The sequence below is a fragment of the Papio anubis genome, chromosome 1 (assembly GCF_008728515.1).
Source record: "Papio anubis isolate 15944 chromosome 1, Panubis1.0, whole genome shotgun sequence".
Taxonomy (NCBI): Eukaryota; Metazoa; Chordata; class Mammalia; order Primates; family Cercopithecidae; genus Papio; species Papio anubis.
In genome coordinates, this window is record NC_044976.1 from 119,867,896 (window position 1) to 119,888,062 (window position 20,167).

General features: G+C 47.0%; 1 protein-coding gene, 3 non-coding genes and 1 pseudogene across 4 annotated transcripts; 1 reads left to right on the top strand and 4 right to left on the bottom strand.

The window, feature by feature from the left end:
- Positions 1-803: 803 nt before the first annotated feature.
- Positions 804-933, bottom strand: LOC116271854 (annotated as a pseudogene).
- A 1,036-nt stretch (positions 934-1,969) lies between these two features.
- Positions 1,970-2,041, bottom strand: TRNAE-UUC. Its single transcript has one exon. It is a non-coding gene; the product is annotated as a tRNA-Glu (tRNA).
- A 5,012-nt stretch (positions 2,042-7,053) lies between these two features.
- Positions 7,054-8,747, top strand: LOC116270743 (myomegalin-like). Its single transcript, XM_031656379.1, has 2 exons — positions 7,054-7,642; positions 8,475-8,747. The coding sequence occupies exons 1-2, from the start codon at positions 7,214-7,216 to the stop codon at positions 8,673-8,675; spliced, it is 630 nt and encodes a 209-aa protein (XP_031512239.1). The 5' UTR covers positions 7,054-7,213; the 3' UTR covers positions 8,676-8,747.
- Positions 8,748-12,318: 3,571 nt separating this feature from the next.
- TRNAH-GUG lies at positions 12,319-12,390 on the bottom strand. The gene has a single exon. It is a non-coding gene; the product is annotated as a tRNA-His (tRNA).
- A 5,736-nt stretch (positions 12,391-18,126) lies between these two features.
- Positions 18,127-18,198, bottom strand: TRNAE-UUC. The gene has a single exon. It is a non-coding gene; the product is annotated as a tRNA-Glu (tRNA).
- Positions 18,199-20,167: the final 1,969 nt, after the last annotated feature.

The window sequence follows — 20,167 nt, forward strand, 5'->3', positions numbered from 1 at the left end:
TAGTCCCAGCTACTCGGGAGGCTGAGGCAGGAGAATCGCTTGAACCTGAGAGGCGGAGGTAGTAGTGAGCCGAGATCGCGCCACTGCCCTCCAGCCTGGGCGACAAATTCTGTCTCTCAAAAAAATACATAAATAAATAAAAGAGGGATGGGGAAGGAAAACGACGGGCAGTAGGTGTGGGGCGCATTGGGATTCTCTACTGGTTAGTACCCTGCCTTTTGCCTGCAGCCACCTCTGTTCTAATCCGAATCCTGGTACAGTCAGACTCTATCTTGGACCCACTGGGGCGAACCCACGTGTCTTTTGGTTTGCTTTTAATTCCTGCACCAGCTGCGGCCTTTATCCGCAGCCAGAAAGCCAGAAAGCAGGGTTTACCCTGGCCCCACAACGCCATACTGTCTGGGGAAAAGAAGGAAACCCAACAGCACACAAACAACGGCCCAAAGAGAAACCTTCGAAGTGCTCTATGCCTCACCGTTTAGCAGAAAATATCAAGCAACTCTCAACCTAGCTGGTCTGTAGCTTCCACGAATGAAATAATGTATTTATTGGAGTCTTTCTGGTTGAGATACTTCAAACATTTGTTGGAGCCTTTAATGAGAGAGAGAGACACTCTCGAGTGTGGAAGAAAAAAATGAGGGGGTGTGAGGACGAGGCGACTTTAGGACAGAAAAAAAAAGGGACAAGGAAGCCACGTAAATGTTTTCGGGTGGGTGTGAGGAAGCCATGTAAATGTTTTTGGGTGGGCGTGAGGCGATGTCAGTCTTGAACCCCGTTATGTTAGGTAAACAGCGCAGCCCTCTTCTAGTACAAACAGTTTCCCACATTGAGGAAATCACAGGGATCAACAACTCTTACTAGAGTGCGATGAAGAAGCTTCACTCTGGGAGAACCCCCTTCGTGACCGCGGTCTCTACCCTGCCAGGTAAGTTGGAATGAGTGCATGCCCTGCAGGGACAGCACAGCCTCCTAGCCCTGGCCGGACGCTCAGGGTCACCCTCCCCACTGCCACCCCTCGCCATTCTTCCAAACCACTCTCCGCCAAAGATTCCATCGACAGTCACCCCACACCACAACCCAGGCCGCCTTTCAGCAGCGGCTCCCGCCCCCGCAACCACCGCGCCCTCCCACCCCGGCGGTTCTGCCCGACGCCTCTGCCCCAGTCTGTGCACTTCACCTCCCTGGCTCCCGCTCTCCCCTGAGCTTACAGTGGACGCGGGGTTCTTCTGAACCCCTCTTAGGGTACTGAATGGAAAATGAGGAGCGTGCGCAAGTGCTTGGTAGAGTGTAGGCACTGTGGGATTTGACTGTGGTACCATCGCTTCCACGTCCTAGTGCTGATTTTTACACCTGCCTTCTGCTTAGAGCACCGGCAACAGTTTTCCTTTTGCGCCTACTCCACCTGCTGTCTTCGTTGGCTCAGCGAATGCGGCCTTCCTCTGCCGCTCAAACAGCAAACGGGACCGCCCTCGAGGACCTCACCTGCTGCTCACCCAACTCCCAACTTCGCGGGCATCTCCTCCAGTCACCTCTTCCGACGGCCTAACGAGCACGTTAGCTGCGGAGGGAGGTGAGGAGGCTCCGCTGACTGGCCGGTGCCCATGTCCGGGGCACGCACAAACGCCATGACTTGGTTTGGCCTCTCTCTTAGTTATTTGCAGCTCAGCGCGATAGGCACCTCTGGGACGGCGAGGGCAAAGAGGATGGGCTTATTGGGTGCAGCTCCACGGGGGCTGGCATCTCTGCACGGCTGTGTACACCTGAGGCAGACGCTCAGGCGCTCTCTAAAGCCGCTTCTGCGGATGACAGACAAGGAGATAAACGTGAGAGGTGGTCCACCAGGACTTGCCCTCCTTCGCCCGGGATTGCCCCTCGCTGCGGAGACTGTTCTGCATCTGGCCCTTGGAGCAGGCCGGCTGACAGCATAGTAAAGGAAGATTCCTGCGAGAGTGCGCCCAGTGCAAAACAATTCCCTGACCGGGAATCGAACCCGGGCCGCGGCGGTGAAAGCGCCGAATCCTAGCCACTAGACCACCAGGGAGATACCAAAACATACTTTCTCTCCCTTCCTCGGTCTGAGGAGAGAATTTCCCTGTGCTCTGGGAGGACTTGGGCCTTGTGAGGGTCGTTCTTTGCTCCTGGAGTCGTCTCACAAGACCTTTCTACAAAAGGTATGTACATTCACTCATGTGAACTTTAAGAACAGGCAATTGTAACCTATGGGAATAGATATCAGAATAGTGATTCAGTGGACGCAGGGTGGGAATTGCCTGGAAAGGGGCTCTAACAGGCCTTTCTCAGATGATGGCAATTTTCTATAACTTGAGCTGGGTGGTGATTACATTTATCAAAATTAAACGAATTGCACTAAAGATTTGTGCACTTTATGTGAACTGTAGTTTATTTACTGTTCTCATTCCTTGAACCTGGGAGATGCAGGTTGCAGAGAGCCGAGATTGAGCCATGGCACTCAAGCCTGGGTGATAGAATAAGACTACATCTCAAAAATCATAATAATAGTAATAATTTACTGTTCTCATAAAAATCAGCTGATGGGGAATGGAGGCAAGCTGGTGTAGACCATGACAAATAGTTTAGATTTTATTGTAAACTCATTAAATGCCCATTCTCGTTTTGTGTTTTAAAAAAATCCTACTGATACAGCCGTTTTCTCTACCAGAAAAGACTATAATCACATTATTTCATCAGTGGAAGCTACAGACAAAGGACCCTTAAGAGGCGGCATCTTCACCTATGGGAATTTTTTCTGCTCAAATGTGAGACAAAGGGCATGTCCAAGTTTTCGTTTTGGCCAGGCCACCCCCTAGATTATGCACTGTGGGCTAAACTCCAGAAGCTGGTGCCCTTCCAGGCCAGCGGTTTACTCTGCTCTCTGGAGGCTGCTAGGATTAAAGGCAAAGCAAAGGACAGGTCTATTAGCCACAATCACAGGATAGAAAACACTGCTGTGACTCAGATTAGAACCAAAGTTGTGGGAACCACAACTACAAGTATTAACTACTACACGACCACAAGGCCTGCTGACAACCATTGTACTTCTTATACTTTTTAAATGTAAAAACACTCACACTATTTCCTATGCTTTATTCTTTGATGTCTGCAAATTATTGTGCTTTTCTCTCTTTCATGTGCTTCTCCGTTTCTCTCTCCCCATTCTGTTACATAATTTTAAAAAATGTCATCGCTCAGGGTCTGGCCACTGCCTCTACAGCAAGCCTCCTGGGAGGTCTGGTTGTCCCATCAACACCTCTGCCTTCTTCCTTTTTTTGTTGTTGTTGTTGTTTTGTTTTGTTTTTTGACATAGTCTCGCTCTGTCGCTCAGGCTGGAGTGCAGTAGCGCAATCTTGGCTCACTGCAACCTCCGCCTCCCCGGTTCAAGCGATTCTCCTGCCTCAGCCTTCCAAGCGATTCTCCTGCCTCAGCCTTCCAAGTAGCTGGAATAGCAGGTGCGTGCCACCACATGCGGCTAATTTTTGTATTTTTAGTAGAGACGGGATTTCACCATATTAGCCAGGCTGGTCTTGAACTCTTGAACTCAAGTGATCCATCTGCCTAGGCCTTACAAACTGCTGGGATTACAGGCATGAGCCACCGTGCCCGGCCAAATTTCAGGCCAACACCTGTTGACACACATTGCCAGACAAACAGAATCCCTCGCAGAACATCAATGGGCCCACAAAACACGCGGAGGCCAAGGTGGCTGACGATGTTAGCAAATTCAGTTCACGGTGTCTGGGGTAGAGCCCCGAGAGTCCACTGGCCACCTCTGTGCAAGGACCAGTCTCCGCTGCTTCCCACACACCTTTCTTTGGGCCGCTGAGGCCTCTTGGACCTCTGAGGTGACTGCCCGCCCGCAGCTTCTCTCCTTCCAGGAGCTTCATTTGTCCATCTTCTCCATAGTGGCTCAGCGGTAAGCCCAAGGTCCAGCATGGGAATCAGAAACCTGATGGTTCTTTGGGTTTGCAGGGATCTGCCCAGAGAATAGATGAAAGTAACAGGTACCAATATGAAAACTGCAGTGACTCACAAGAAACACTCCGTGCTTGCCACTTAGCTAAGTGGTTTGTTGAGTCCAACAGCTCAGCTGCATGGGTCCTGGGTTAGTCTCCTGAATGTCTTTGCCGCTACTTTGGTGAGTGTTGTCGTCATTTTACCTTGTGGTGGCCAAGACCCTAAATGCACTATTAGGTTATGCAGTATAATTTTTCCAGGAAGATCGGTAAAAAGTCACAGTGAAGTTAAAAACACCTATTGCATTGTCCAGGATTATGAACCCAGGTCTCCCACATGGGAGGCGGGAAGTCTACCACTGAACTACCAATGCCTCTCCCTACCAACTGCCTGGAGGATAACTGAAAAGAGTATCCAGAAAGACTTAGAAACTTGCAAGTGGCTTTTTCAAGTGTCGACTAAAAGCTAACAAAGACATCCAAACCAAATGTTTTTATAGGAAACTTTTACTAGACAAAGTTATAAATATCAAAATAGCTCATTTGTCGGATCAAACTCTTAACTCTGAAAAAGGTCTTTCTACCTGCATTACAAACCCCTATAATAAAACATCAGAAATTCATTCATGTTTCTTTTCTCTAATCCTAAATCTTCAATTCTCAACCTCAAACTGCTGCCTTAGTGTCTGAGAAGGTAACCTAACTGATAGCTTAGGTAAGTAAAGTTCAAATCCAGGGAGGAAAAAAGAAGCAGAAGTAGAATTAGAAGAAAGAGGAAATGAAAGGACAGAATCAAGGTAGAGATAATGAAGAAACAAAGGTTGGTATACTGAGTTAGTCTTTTGTCGCTGTTTTTTTTTGGCAAAAGAGTAATGATCGGTCATATAATCATTATAATACTATTATTTGTCTGCTTGAAGATGTATAAAGCACTTGAAGGAAATGTGATATAAAAAGATTAATAATGCTTGCAGTCAATATTGTTAGGGAGATTCTAATTTCCTAAGTTAACATGCTTTGATGTATTAGCTATTTAAGGAGTAGACTAGATTAAGGAAATATTGACGGTCAAAATATTAACATATTAGTCTTTTGATGAAGTTCAAATAGTAGAGAGATTTCTTTCCTCAATTTTCCCTGGAGAGAGTAAACTGAAGAGAAAAATCCAGAGTTTGTCCCACATGTTGGGTCTAGGAGTCATTATGATTTTTTCAAAGACAGGAGCTGTGTGTGACATGGAATCATGCTTCTTCTCTAGCTGAGAAGCCAAGCTAGGTCCAGGCTGAGTCATAAACTTGAGTCCAACAAGGAAATCACCCTTCACCTTGACCTCAAAGAGCTTTGGCTGTTCTCTGTTCTTTGCCCAACACCCAAGACACACATCAGCTCTGGCCAACAAACCTTAACATATTATCTATATCAACCAGAGCTACATGTATTCCCAAATCACCTTCTAAAATACAAACCTGTACTTTCTACTCTCACCTTCTAAATTTATAAAGGCCTCATATGCATCTCAGAGTCACAGATGCTAAAACTCAACACACCAGTGAGTTCCCTGTCAGCATCATGTACCACTCTCTATCTCAAAACCCAATGATCAGACCCAAGCACAACATCTCCCAAAGAGTAGTGCACTGTCCTGGGTGTTTCAACCATCACTAAAACCTGTTTCTACTCCTGCCTAGCACACTTAGGCTTGCAGACTACTACCTTCTCCTTCTGTCCTCGCATGGTGGAGAGAGAGAGAGAGAGCACTTTGATCTTTCTTTCATTTTCTATAATGACACTGATCTCATCATGGAGATCCCATGGTCATGACCTCATCTAACCGGTGAGGACCACCATCCATCCTATTTGCCAAGCCAGATCTTTCTTTGGATAAACTCTCTCATTTTCACAACACAAAAATTTCAGTTCAATTCAAAAGACAGTGTTTCAGTTTATTGGATACTCCACAAGCTTACTGCCACTTTATTATCACACTTTTCATCTATCAGATCTTGTGTCCATTAACATAAGCAGACCAAAAACTGGACTCCCAGCCAGGCGCAGTGGCTCACGCCTGTAATCCCAGCACTTTGGGAGGATGAGGCGAGCAGATCACAAGGTCAGAAGATTGAGACCATCCTGACTCAGTAGATGGGTGAAACCCGTCTCTACTAAAACTACAAAAAAAAAAAAACAAAAAACAAAAAAAGAATCACCTATGGAACTTAAAATGTGGATTCACAGGCCTTAGCTCTACAGCTTTTTTAACAAGCACCTTATGGGATTCTGCTGTTGGTATTTCTCAGGTCTGCAGCAGGGATTGAATGTACAGCTAGTACAGCAGGGATTGAATGACTTCCCTATTAGACCCTGAGCTAGCCATACCATATATGCAATTTCATTTAAGCATCTGCTAACTCCACTACGTAAGTGTTATCATCCTTATTTTATGTAAAAGGAAACTGAAGCTCAAAGAAGTTAAGTGAATAAACTTGTTACAGCCATGTTTCCTTCCACTCAACCCTGGTATGAGTTTGTTGTTGTGGAAAGAATTTATCTGAAATGTCTTGGTGAAAATTAGCTGTTTGGTCCACTTTATTTCTTCAACAAATACGAATGATTTATGTGGCAGGCACTTTTGTAGGCACTGGGGATATGGGGTGAATAGGACAGACACAGTCCTGCTCTCAAGAAGGTTATCTCTATCATGTGAGCCAGATATAAAGCAAACAATTATCTAAGTACATTTTCATTGTAATAATAGTTCTGATTAGTGTTATTTATTTACTCTGTATTCCTAAGTCCCAATGGTTTGAAACTGACTGATGATAAATAATAGAACTGCAGAATTTATAACAATAAATTTGTTACAGAAAAGGTCTTATTTTTTTTAACAGTGTAAGTACTCTTGTTTATTCCAGAGGCTACTAAAAATTAGAACATATGAGGCTGCGTGGCACAAGTAAAGAAAACTAGCCTGCATGCCTTGAGTCCAAGGTTTCTAGTGATGGTGCTGCCACCAAGAAGCTGTGGAAGTTTGAGCAAGTCTCTTACTCTTCCTGAGCCTTGATTTTCTTGTATATAAAATTAGGGAGCTGTTATAGGTCTCAGGTTGCTTCATGCTCTGGGGTATGTCTGAGTTTATTGTGGGCTGAGATGTGGGTAAGAGGTACTAATAGGAACTGCTGTCAGGTCCAGACCTAGCCTTCAATTATGTGTGTTTCCTGCAGCCTTTGCCAAAGCCTCACACCATGCTGAGCCTTTACCTTGAGAATGCAGAGCTGAAAGAGCAGAAGGAAGAAGCAATGTCTGATGGATGGGAGGTCAAGGAAGACAAAGGGAAGGGCGAGGTGATGGTTGAGACTGTGATAACCAAAGAGGGTCTAAGTGAGAGTAGCCTTCGGGCTGAGTTCAGAAAGCTCCAAGGAAAGCTGAAGAATGCCCACAATATCATCAACCTCCTCAAAGAACAACTTGTGCTGAGTAGCAAGGAAGGGAATAGTAAACTTACTCCAGAGCTCCTTGTACATCTGACCAGCACCATGGACAGAATAAACACAGAACTGGTTGGTTCTCCTGGGAAGCACCAACACCAAGAGGAGGGAAATGTGAATGTGAGGTCTTGCTCCAGACCCAAGAGCCTTGACCTTGGGGCTACCTTCACAGTGGATGCCCACCAAGTAAGTGTGGGCTTAGATGGGATGAAAAACAATTGGCGAAGTGCTCGAGATGACAGTGTTTACCTTAAAACATTCTCCCATGTGAATCAGGAGGTACCAAGAGAAGAGTCTCTGCGTACCACAGGCAATAATAATAATATTCTGCCTACATTCAGCCTTTAGAAAGGTTTTTACAATATAAATATTTCTTGAGTACTTAATTTTTCAGATAACACACTAGGCATTGGCATGGGGCAATATAACCAATGGCTGCCCTTGAGATACTTAATGTGATAAGGAAAGATGGCACACAAACAGGTAATTTTAACAGGATGTGGTAACTGCTGTAACATAGGGATGCATCAGTTAGGAAGCAGCCCAGACAGGTGGTATGTAATGACATCCCTTCCTTATCACTGCCATTTTTTTGTCACAGCCCATCACAGGTGTCTTGTTTCTCGGCCTCAGAGGATCCCTCTTTAGGGAAGTAAGCATGCCAAAGATTCAGTAAAATGGAGAATACAGGGATTCTGAGAGAATCAATGGGACAGAATGCGAGGGGAGATGAGTGGAGGGTTACACCCCTTCTCTTTTGGATCACTGAGAAAACATTTCCTGAGAGCTCCTCTGGAGACTTGATGGGTGCTGTGCTATGTGCTATAGATATAGATATGAGGAAAACGTTATCGCAGTGCTCCAGGAGCTCCATCTGGAAAGCAAGTCACTGCCAAATGGCATGAGAAGTGCTGTGACAGACTTGAGTAAAGTCCAAAGGGTTCAGAAGGGGCGGTGGTCATCACTGCATGGGGGTGACCTCAGACTGTCCTGATCCCTGTATTGGACCCTTTCACAGTTGGATAACCAGTCCCAGCCTCGTGACCCTGGGCCTCAGTCAGCGTTTAACCTACTAGGGTCCACCCAGCACCTGCGCTCCCAGCTGTCACAATGCAAACAACGCTATCAAGATCTCCAGGAGAAGCTGCTGCTATCAGAAGCCACTGTCTTTGCTCAGGCTAATGAGCTGGAGAAATACAGAGTTATACTTAGTAAGTAACTGTGACTTACTAGTAAAGTAAGTAGCCTGTGTGTCTTATAACTTCTGTGTGTTCTATACCGACATAACGTGGTTATTGAGCACATGAAGTGTGGCTAGTGCAACTTGAATATTTGGTTTTATTTAATTTTAGTTAATTTAGTATAAAGTGGCCATATGTGGCTACTAACTCTCTTATTGGACAGTACAGGTCTAGGTGTCTTGGGACTCTAAATTAGTTCAGCTCCATTCCACATTTATTGAACCCCTGTGGATAAAGCACTTGCCAGCTTCAATGGGGCTGCTAGAGATGATAGTATAGAATCCCTGACTTAAGGATATCTGGTCCCAACTAACACCTAGGTTATCTGAAGGGGAGTATATCAATGGCAAATGCAGGCTCCTCCTGTGGAAAGAAATTCTGCTTCCTGGAGCTGGTGGTCTCTTCTCCCACCAGTTGAAAGAAGCTTCTCTCCCACTGTGGATCTGACCTCCCTGCCCCAAAAGGTTAGGGTATGTGCCATTGAGGCTGAGGGCATATGTGGGAAATTCAGACATTCTGTAACACCTGCTGTCTCTTCCCAAGCAGGTGAGTCCTTGGTGAAGCAGTTCAGCAAGCAGGTCCAGGTGGACCTCCTGGACCTGGGCTATGGGACTTGTGGCCGAAGCAAGAATGAGGCTGAACAGGAGGAAACCACCAGTCCCAGTAAGAGCACAGGGTGTGGGGCTCACTTTCCCTCCTTGGAGTCAGCTGTCACATTTGGGTGCTGTTGGCCAGTTCCACATCTGACAAGTAGTGGGGAAGAGGAGGACAGGAGGTTAATAGGAGAACTCTTACCCAAAATGAGGCTGAGTATAAGTTTGAATTTCTACAATTAGTTTTTGGCATACTGATAATAATAATAATAATAATAATAATAATAATAATAAAAAGTTCTATCCAACTGATTATTATAGAAATACCAAGGCCTGCTTAGAGACCAGATGAGGTTTTGGAAACATGCAAACCCTAAGTTAAAAATAATTTTGTTTTGCATTATAAAAGGGCTACAACTATAGGGCCACCCACCACATTGAAAACCAGAAGAGAAGAAAAACACAATCTCTCTTATTCTTGAGGCAGTGTAGTGTGGCAGTTAAGAGAAAAGATCCTGCGGCCAGACTGGTTGGTTCAAATCCCAATTTGTAAACTTTCCTGTGTCCCAGTTTCTTCATATGTTAAAATAGTAATAAAGGAACTACCTACCCCATCAGGTACCAATGTCAATTAAATGAATAAATTCTTATAAAATGCTTTAGAACAGTGCCTGGCATCTGGTAAAATGCCATGGATTAGTTCTTATTCTGACTACCACTGCCTTAATACACTGACGTTAACATGCTGATATATTTATTCAAAGTCTTATTTTCTTATACCTATTTTTCACACAGTTGTAACCCAATAAACTTTTAAATTATAGGAAAATTTAGAGAGCATTTAACTTTCAGCATGCAGGAATAGCTTGTCCTACATTCTTGTGGCCATCCTAAATAGATAAGGCCATGTTAATGTCTTAAGAAACATCAGTGTTTGTGGAACAAACACAGGACATTGGAGGATTTGAATTCTGGTTCTGCCATGTGCTAGTTTGAGTGATCTGGAACAAGCTAGTTTACCACCTCTCTTTAAGTTTTGGTTTCCCCAGTCAGTAAAATAGAAAGTGATGATACCTAACTTGCAGGTATAAGGAGGATAAGAAATATTGTATTTGAATGCCTAGTACAGTGTCGGGGTTGAATAAAGTACTTCTTCAACTTTTTCCCTAGTAATTATCGTACTCATGACCAAACCTGCCTCCTCTCAAAGGCAGTGACCTTTGAGACATCCAACTGTTGTTCAGGAAGACATCTTTGTCCTTTTTCAGAGTGTGAGGAGCACAACAGCCTCAAGGAGATGGTCCTGATGGAGGGGCTGTGCTCTGAGCAGGGGCACCGGGGCTCAACGCTGGCTGGTTCCTCCAAGAGGAAGCCCTTGGAGAACCAGCTAGGGGAGCAGGAAGAGTTCTGGGTATATGGAAAGTCAGAAAACATCTCACTCCTAGGAAAGGACATCAAAGATCTGAAGGCCCAGCTGCAGAATGCCAACAAGGTCACCTCAAAACCTCAAGAGCCGGGTCTGGTCCCTCCTCTCGGTTACAAGTGATTATTTGTCTAGTCTGGAGAGACCCCGGAAGCTGAGAGCTGTTGGCACCCTGGAGGGGTCTTCACCTCACAGTGTCCCTGATGAGGATGAGGGGTGGCTGTCTGATGGCACTGCGATTTTCTACTTTCCAGGGCTCCAGCCAAAAAGGACCTGGAGAGTCTCATCCAGAGAGTATCCCAGCTGGAGGCCCAGCTCCCAATAAATGGACTAGAAGGGAAGCTGGCTGAGGAGCTGAGATCAGCCTCATGGCCTGGGTAAGGAGGACACTGTTTGGGCACTTTCTGGATTGAAAATGTGTAAGTTTGTGCTTGGTGTAGGGTAGCTGAGGAAGTTGGAAGAAAGAACATGTCTGGGTATTCACAAGGACACTGATTTAAATGGCAGATATAGGTCTGCGGAAAAGACAGGTAGGCAACCAGGAGGGCATAGGATGATGTCCCAGTATCTGGCAGATAACAGGTCTCAGGGGTTTCGTCTTAGGGATATATTAGTAAAGTAATAGTATATAAGGTATAGTTTAGTAGTAATACCGGAATCAGACTGCCTAGCTCTGATGCTTACTACCCATGCAACCTTCTTAACCTTTCTGAGCCTTAGTCCTTACCTATTAAATGAGGATGATAAGAGAACCCATCTCAAAGGGTGGATATTAGGTTTAAATGAATTTAAACACTTCTGGCCACAGCCTCTTGTATCTGAGTCGCCAAGGAAAACGCAACGCAGTCAAGCACTTGACGGAAAAACAACACATTATTCACACAGAGAGGAGACAGAGCAGGTATGGGCTCCGCTTCAGTTGTGGGCGTTGGTCCCCCATGGCCAGCAGGTTCCTCCGTTTGGCCTGCACACACAGCCTCTTGAGAAGCAGAAAGGGCCTCGCCCCCTGCCCTCAGAGGGGGGCAGATACAGCAGCTGGCCAGGTGCCAGTTGATGCACATGTTTAAGTGGAACAAAGGGGTACACACTAAGTCAGATCTGGGGAAAGATACTCCCACACAAGGAGGTGAGTCCAGCACAGGCTGTGAGGACTCCTTGTCTCTTGGGAAGGAAGTGCTCCAGGCCCAAGGCCCATTTCTACCCAGCAGAGTGGAGGTGGAGAGACCCCTGCAAGAGATTGTCTTTCCCCATACTTTCCTGTTGGCATACAAACTTGGCCACAGGCTCGGAGACAAGCCACTGTAGGCCACAACAAACAGTTTCGAGTTTAAAGTCATTAAAAAGCTTGTTGTCGTTTCATGTGTAACAGCCCCAGTGACTGGAAAACAGGTTCTGATCACACCATTGCCTTCGTGTAAGCCATGACCAACACGGCTGACTGGGTTATTTGCTCTGTGAGGCTCAGAGACAGGACAGAGCACGTCCAGGGCTTCCCTTGGATTCCTCGCCAGCTTAGTGAGCTGTGAGGTCTCTTTTCCTTCCCCTGACGCACCTGGTTGCTCCGGGGAGCAAAAATGTACAGCTGACGGCCTGGACAAACGACGCTGCCGTGACTCGGATTCGAACCGAGGTTGCTGCGGCCACAACGCAGAGTACTAACCACTATACGATCACGGCGAGCCACAGGCCAACCGGCGATGTCTGAACTTGCTCTAGTAATTTTGAGGTCAATAGATTTCGATTATTAGGCGGATTTCTTCCCAGACAGCCACAGGGGGCTCGCGCTTTTCTTTCTTTCTTGCCAGCTCTGCTTTTCCCTCCCTTCCTCCCAATCCTCATACGTGATGAGAACAATTCTCATCTCCTTCACTCCAGCCTGGGCCTCCCTGCACCAGCCTCTTTTGGGGGCTCTCTCTGTTCTCGTCCGCACCTCCTCTGCTTCTCTCCCGCCTCTCCGTATTTCTACTTTTCACCCTTCCTCTCTCCCGCCCCACCGACGGAAGCCGAGGTGAGAGAGGGGAGCGCAAGCAGTGTAGAGAGTCAGGTGAAGGCGGAGCCAAGAAAGGGAAGAGCCATCACTAGAGCCCACGGGGCGTTCTGCTTGCTTCCCTTGGGACCCACGCGGCTCAGGCCCAGGGAGTCGCCGAGCCGGGCGTTTGCTGGGATGCCGGGTCTGACGCCTGCAAGGGGCAGGACGGGGCGAAGGCCATTCCGCTGCCCTTCCAGTTTCAGAATCACCCAATGCACGGGTTTCAACCGCAGCCGGCAAGATGCGCCTCTCCGGTTTTGCGAGGCTTTGGAGCTGCACAATTGTACTACAAAAGGCGATGGCTCCACCTAACGTTGGATGGGCGCTTGCTCTGCGTGGTGATACGAGAGCGACAGCCAACTGTTCCTGTGTCGCAGTCGGGTAGTGTACTTGCTTCCAAGTCTGGAGGTGGGTGGTTCGAGCCCGTTGTATGGAACATTTCTTGCATTTTAAAAATGCTTAAACCGCTGGCAACTTTCTTCTGTCCAGTACGTGCTCTCATGGAAAGGCAGAGCGAGACCAACTTTACCCTCCTCTCCTCCCTGTCTCGCGTACATGAGGACGTAAATCAAGGTCCGCTAGGATTCTGGGATCTCTCTCTCTCGCTTGCTCTCTTCTCTCTTCTGTCTCTCTCTCTCTCTCTCTCTCCTTCTCCCCCATCCATTTAGCCCTTTCCATACGCTTTCCATAACTGTCATCCATTTAGCCCTTTCCATACGCTTTTGAGGTTAAATTGGTTCTGTGATTTTACTATTACATATAATGCTCTAGTCATTCTTGCACCGGCATTTTCAGCCACTGGTGTAAGTATTTCTATAGATAGAGGTGAAGCTATAGGAAGAGCAATTACTCTATCATAGTGTTCACACGGTTTTTATATCATTCCATTCTCTCTCCTCTGTTGGCTTATTAGCTATAACTCTTTCTTTTGTTATTTTAGTAATTGCTTTAGGGCTTAGAGCAAACCTTTTTAACTGATCACAGTCAACCTCCAAGTGATATTAAACCGCACCTTCTGGCCTTGACGCTACTACTGACATGCACTTTGCTTTTATGCATATTATAAACCCCACAGCCCATTGTTAGTGCTTTTGTTTAAATGGTCAAATTTTTACAAAAGAAATTTACAAAATAAAAAAAAATACCTAGGACAGTTACCCATTTCTGGTGTTCTTCATTTCCTCGTGTAGATCTGGATTTTCATTTGGTATTGGATTCCTTCTGCCTGGAGGACTGCTTTGACGTTTCTTGTAGTGTGGGCGGGCTAGTAGTGAATTCGGTCAGCTTTTGTACATCTCTAAATGTCCTTATTTCACTTCCAGTTTTGAGAATTTATTTTTTCTGGCATAGTATTCTAGGCTAACTTCCCCTGCCCTCAGTACCTTAAAGATGTTGGTTCTCTGCTCGCGTGCATTGCTGCTCCTGGTAGAGGCCGGCAAGAGCAGAAAGGAAGCTGACGCAATCCTCATCTTTGTTCCTGTGTATGTACAATGTCTTTTTCTTCTGGCTGGATTTGAGCAATGTTATTTTGATGTATCTAGGAGTGGTTTTCTTCATGTTTCTTGTGCTTCGGTTTCCTCAGCTCCTTGGGTCACTGGATTTGTAATTTTTGTTATGATTGAGAAGTTTTCAGCAATTGTTTCTTCAGACATTGGCCAGGCACAGTGGCTCACACCTTCTGGAGGCCAAGTCAGGAAGTGTTGAGTGAGGCCTGAAATTCAAGACCAGCCTGGGCAATGTACTGAGACCCCATTCCTAATAAAAATAACAAAGAAAGAAAATAAATGTTTCCTTTCCTCCCTGCTCCTTCTCAGGGACTCCTGGCTCAGGTTGCAGTGAGCCAAGATTACACCACTGAAGTCCAACTTGGGCTACAGGGTGAGACCCTGTCTCTCATGGAAGGAAGGAAGAAAGGAAGGAAGGAAGGAGGGAGGGAGGGAGGGGGGTGGCTCATAATTTAGACCTCTTAAGTCTGCCCTACAGTTCACTGAAAATCATTTCATTTAAAAAAATTCTCTTTTGTCTGTGAGTTTCATTTTGCATATTTCCAATTATTCATGGTCCTATGTTCCCTGATCATTTCTTCTGCAACGTCTGATCTGCTGTTAATCCCATCCAGCAAATTTATCATCTCTAATATTGTGGTTGTGGCGTGATATCGGCTCCCTGCAACCTCCGCCTCCCAGGTTCAAGTGATTCTCCTGCTTCAGCCTCACAAGTAGCTGGACCTGCAGGCATGTGCTACCACACCCAGCTAATTTTTTGTATTTTGAGTAGAGACGGGGGTTTCACAGTGTTAGCCAGGATCGTCTTCATCTCCTGACTTTGTGATCCACCTGACTCAGACTCCCAAATTGCTGGGATTACAGTCGTGAGCCACTGCACCCGGCCCCTCCCTCCCTCCCTCCCTCCCCCACCCTCCCTCCCTCCCTCCCTTCCTCCCTCCCTTCCTTCCTTCCTTCCCTCTTTGCTTTCATGAGACAGGGTCTCATCCTGTAGCCCAAGCTGGACTTCAGTGGTGTAATCTTGGCTCACTGCAACCTCTGCCTCCCAGGCTCAAACAATCCCCCCACTGCAACCTCCTGAGTAGCTGGGACTACAGGCACACACCACCATGCCTGGATAATTATTTGAATTTTTTTGGTAGAGATGAGGTTTCGTCATGTTGCCCAGTCTGGTCTGAAACTCCTGCACTCAAGGGATCAGCCCACCTCGGCCTCCCAAACTGCTGGGATTACAGGCACCTGTTTGTTTGCAGAGAGGAGCAGTGGGCAGATTTCAGGCAGGAGAGTAAATCGGGCATCTGTTACTCCAACATTGCCAGGAGCCGAAGGCATCTCTTTACGTGTTCTTAGTTTGACTTCAACAGGAGGTGTGCCAATTTATCTTCCAATATATTTTTCCAACTCAGTGAGAGAGCCTTTTCCTTCGTGCTCTTGCCAGCACAGCAAAGTTTCCATACATCAGTCTGATGTACCAGTGAGGGGGTGGTGCCCGCCTGACTTACCTAAGCAGTAGACGCAGCAGAAAGACATGGTGGACACTGACTGCCCAGAGATACTCTCTGGCATGTGTTCCACAGCAAAACCTCCAAGATGTTTAGAAAGTCTTCCAATAATTGTAATTGTTTTCTCTGGTGATCTACCTAACTGAGTCCAGAGAAAACTGGCTGGAGGGACCCTGAACTGCTTCCTGTCAAGAGGCTTATCAAATAGGAGAGGAAAGAATGGTTCCTTCTAGACATTTGTTCCTCTTCTCTTTTCTTTATGAATTGCATTCTGCTTTTGTTGAATGCAAACGATCTACAGACTGCAAACGTTCTCCCTCCTAGACAAAGGTGAATTAGCATGCTAATAACTACCTCTGTGTTTTATTCCTTCCTTGATGGTGTTTGTTTTGTTTTGTTTTGTTTTTCTGTAAAACTCATTTCACTGGAGACAAATCTCTGGAGCCATGGGATCCTGCACCTGACCATGCTTCTTATGCAGACCTGGATCCTTAGAGTTATTGGCTCCCTTTGCCTTGTTTCTTTTGTTGACTCTCTTCAGCAAAACTGAACTCTGACATTTAAACCCTAAATCTGGCTCTTGGACATATAGGTCCTTTTGCTTCCTGACTCCTCCTTGACCCGGCCCTGCCTTTCCAACCTCTCCATCTGTGTCTGTGCGCCTGTGTCTGTCTGTCTGTCTCTCATACTCCAGGCTGCCGCCAGTATTACCCACTTTCTTCTCCTCCTCTTCAATGTTCAGGGTTTACCTTCCTCTCTGCCTACAGAGTCCCACAGGCTGGGGGAGTGTCCCCTTACAGAGAGGGGAGCCCATTCCAGAAGGTGCCTCTAGACTTGGAATAAACCTTACAAAGAACACCCAGGTTTGAAAAGCTTTTTCTATCTTCCCATTACCCGAATTATTCAAAGGACTAAAAGTGGGAAGTCCAGTAGAATTCTTGATGTCGCTCAGAAACCTGCATTGGAACGCCTTCATTCACCGAGCACTGGGTGCTCACGAGGTGTGAAGCCTTGCTGTAGGTGAGTAGCTGCATGGTGAGCAAGTCCTGCCCCACCGAGCCCACATCTGGAGGCATCAAGAAGGGACCGGGCAGTGGGAACACAACCGGCTGGTGTCCTCCCCACAAGCATTTCTCCTTTTGGGCACAGGGAATGCAAGCGGTGAGCATGACAAATAAAGCATAGTGAAGGATGAGGAAGTGGCTGACTTCAGACCAGTAGGCTACAGTGGTCAGGTGCAGTGGGGTCGCTTCTGATAGGGGGAAGCGCAAGAGGCAGTGTGGGCTGGGGAGAATGTCGTGGATCCGGCATTCCTGCATCTTGCCTCCACTCACACGACCTGGTGTCAACTCGGAAATGTACCCAAACACACGACTTCTGCCCTCTGTGTCACCACGCCCTCAGGCATCTAAAACCTGTGCAATGGCACAAAGAAGTGAGGATACGCAGCCTGGGGATGGGGGCATTTAATAATAGACAGGTGTCTGAGGCAAATGTCCTCAGATTTCCAGGCACCACATGTCTCTTTGTGGAGCAATCAGGGCAGTCATCGGCAAAAAAACTAAAGACTCATCCTGTTCCACACAGAGATGTAGTTAACCTTGTAACTGTTCTTTTCGGACCTTCATTCTTCCACGTCCAGATATATGGGGTCTTTGTTGCCCATCTGCTTCAAGTTAGATGATGAAAATCCTGCCTGAAGGCTTAAGGGTTTGTTGGGAAAATAAATGCTATTTACAAAAGGTGCATCTTAGGCAAAAGCTCAGTTCTGGAGCTCCAGAACCTGCTTATCCCAAGCCCAGTACACACCTCCTTTCTCTCCCTCCCTCCTCCTCACACCTGCCTTAGCTGATTCTTCAGGCTGCACATCTCTGAGAAGATGACAATCCCTAGCAGAAGAACAAGAGAACCTTAGACTCTTCTCTCCATGAAGCCGTAGACGCGAGCAGATAGCCTCATTCCGTGGTGGTGTGACTCTGAAGTCACTCAGGTTTACTATGCCTCCATTTCCGCATTGTAAAATGGGCCCAATAGGAATGTGTTTCCGAATGGGTTGTTCCAAGTTTAAATAAGACACGGCAGTAAAACATTGAACCCATGCCCAAATGCATAGTAAATACTCCAAGAGCATCAGCCATTATTACTATCATTATCATCGGTGGCCTCATGGTGGCTATTATCATCATCTACATACATCTTTGAAATAATTGCATATCTTTTTATGGTATGGAGGGATTACAACATATAACATTTCCTAAGTGACGAACATTTATTATTACAAATATTGCTGCTGGGAACATATTTCTGCATTTTAATCATCACCTGTGGGTTTCTCTATCAAATCTTCACACACAATTTGGGGATGTTGCAAAACATGTTCCCTGACCGGGAATTGAACCCGGGCCGCAGCGGTGAAAGCGCCGAATCCTAGCCACTAGACCACCAGGGAAAAGGACAGACACAACACTCTCCTTGTCAGAGGAAACAAGAGAAGGTAAGGATTAACTTTCTAAGAGGAGGAAAGCCCAACTGAAAGCCCCTCTTTGTGACCCAAGGGGGCTGCAGGCCCGCAGGGCCCCAAGCAGTCACTGCCCAGCTGCTCAATACCTCCCACCTCTGACAGCCTGGCCGCTGCCTTGGGCTGTATTGAGGCCAGGCCACAAGGAAACTGAACGGTAGTCCATTCTAGCCTAGCTGTAGCACGGTGTGAGGCAGAGCCAAGCACTTGCTGTCTCTCTGAGCCTCAGTTTCCTTGCCACCAAAGTGCGGGCTTGGCTCTCAGTGGGTGATGCCCGGAGTCCTTCTGGTTCCTGATCTCTGAACTGGCTCAAGGGGCTCTACCCATAAAGACATGTGTAGGGGTCCCCTTTTGCCCCCAACTAGCTCTATTAGTAGAGCATGAAACTGAATTGAGCGGTCTTTGGCTCGAGCTCCAGGTGCAGATTTAGGTTCGTTTTCTTTTGTTCAGCCACGCAATTCAACCGGTTCCGCAACTGAGGTCGGGGCGCGAGGAAGCCAAGTGGGCTTCACAGGACAGAGCTCCTTGGTTTCAGAGACATTGTAGCTGTCAGCTTGAAATGTTCAGAAAGATTTCAGCGATAGATGAGAAGACTGGAAATTTCTGGATCTAAAGCTAACATGACCTCCACCTGATCCGGCACCCTCCCCTCCGATCCAACTCACAGCGGGCAAACCGGGCCTGGTTCCTAGTGCTCAGCGGGGTTTCAGGTAGTAATGGAACTCCTCCCGTGCTTCTTCGGATCAAAGATGCAGCTAAGTTCCCCCATCCCACTCCTCAGCTCCACTCCCCTCTCTAGGAAGGAAAGAAGGAAGGGAGGAAGGGAGGAAGGGAAGGAGGGAGGGAGGAAGGGAGGGAGGGGCATTTTGAAAACCACCTTTCATGTGCGAGGCGAACCTGCTGTCCCTACTCTAAGTAAACCAGCCGAGCACCGCCCCTTGAGGATACATCCACGAAAATCTTGGGCGTCGCTTTGAGTAACTGCATATTGCTGCCTATGACAGATGAAATTCGACTGCATCTCCACATTTCCGCGCCTCCAGCAAATTGCTGGCAAAAGGGAAGCACCTGCGATCCCTCAGGCAAGAAAACTGCAGATTGCGATACCGCCGGGCTGAGGGTTCCCCGCCTGCTCCCGAAATGAAGACCCTGGAGACCTATAACCGGGCTCCGGTATCCGGATTCTTTCCGCAGGGTATCCAGTTCCAGAACTAAGCGCTGGTATGCGGGATTCGCCCGACTGCTTCTCCCGGAAGCTGTGGCAGCCGGCGGGTTTTGAGCCTCGGGACGCGCAGGAGTGTGGACGCCACCCCTCCAGGGCTGTGGACCCCGCCTTGGGGCCTTATCCCTGGCGCCTGCTGTCAGGGCTCTTGGCGTTGAAAGGGTACCGACCTTTCTAGTCCTCCCAGGAACCATAGGACCCTTGCTGCCTGCCCTTCATCCAAGCTCAGGGGCCTCATCCCCGTGCTCTTTCCTCGCCGGCCCTCCACTCAGGGTGTCAACAGAGGTAGGTCAGGTGAGAAACCTGGATTTCTACACACACCTGGCTACAATGAGATGGCGCCACTCCCGTTCCCCTACAGAAGCAGACTCAGCAAAAGGTAGTTAAAACGGAAGGTTTCGATAAATTCGAGAGTCTGATAACATAATGTCCAAAAGTCCAAGTTTCAATTGAAAATCATTAATCACACCAAGAACCAGGAAAATTTTATTCTGAATGAAAATAGACAGCAAATACACACTGGCAATAAGATGAGAGAGGTGTTGGGATTGTCTGACAAAGATTTTAAAGCAAGCAAACCTGATGACAATGATTTCGTAGTTATGAGCACATTTGAAACAAATGGACAAATAGAAAGCCTTAGCAAATAAATACAAGACTTAAAGGAGGAACAAATGG

Excerpts from the sequence above, each read along its gene's own strand:
- LOC116270743 (XM_031656379.1), top strand. The coding sequence starts at position 7,214 with ATGCTGAGCCTTTACCTTGAGAATGCAGAGCTGAAAGAGCAGAAGGAA. Across the intron at positions 7,643-8,474 it reads TCACAGTGGATGCCCACCAA|TTGGATAACCAGTCCCAGCC; the intron begins GTAAGTGTGGGC and ends ACCCTTTCACAG.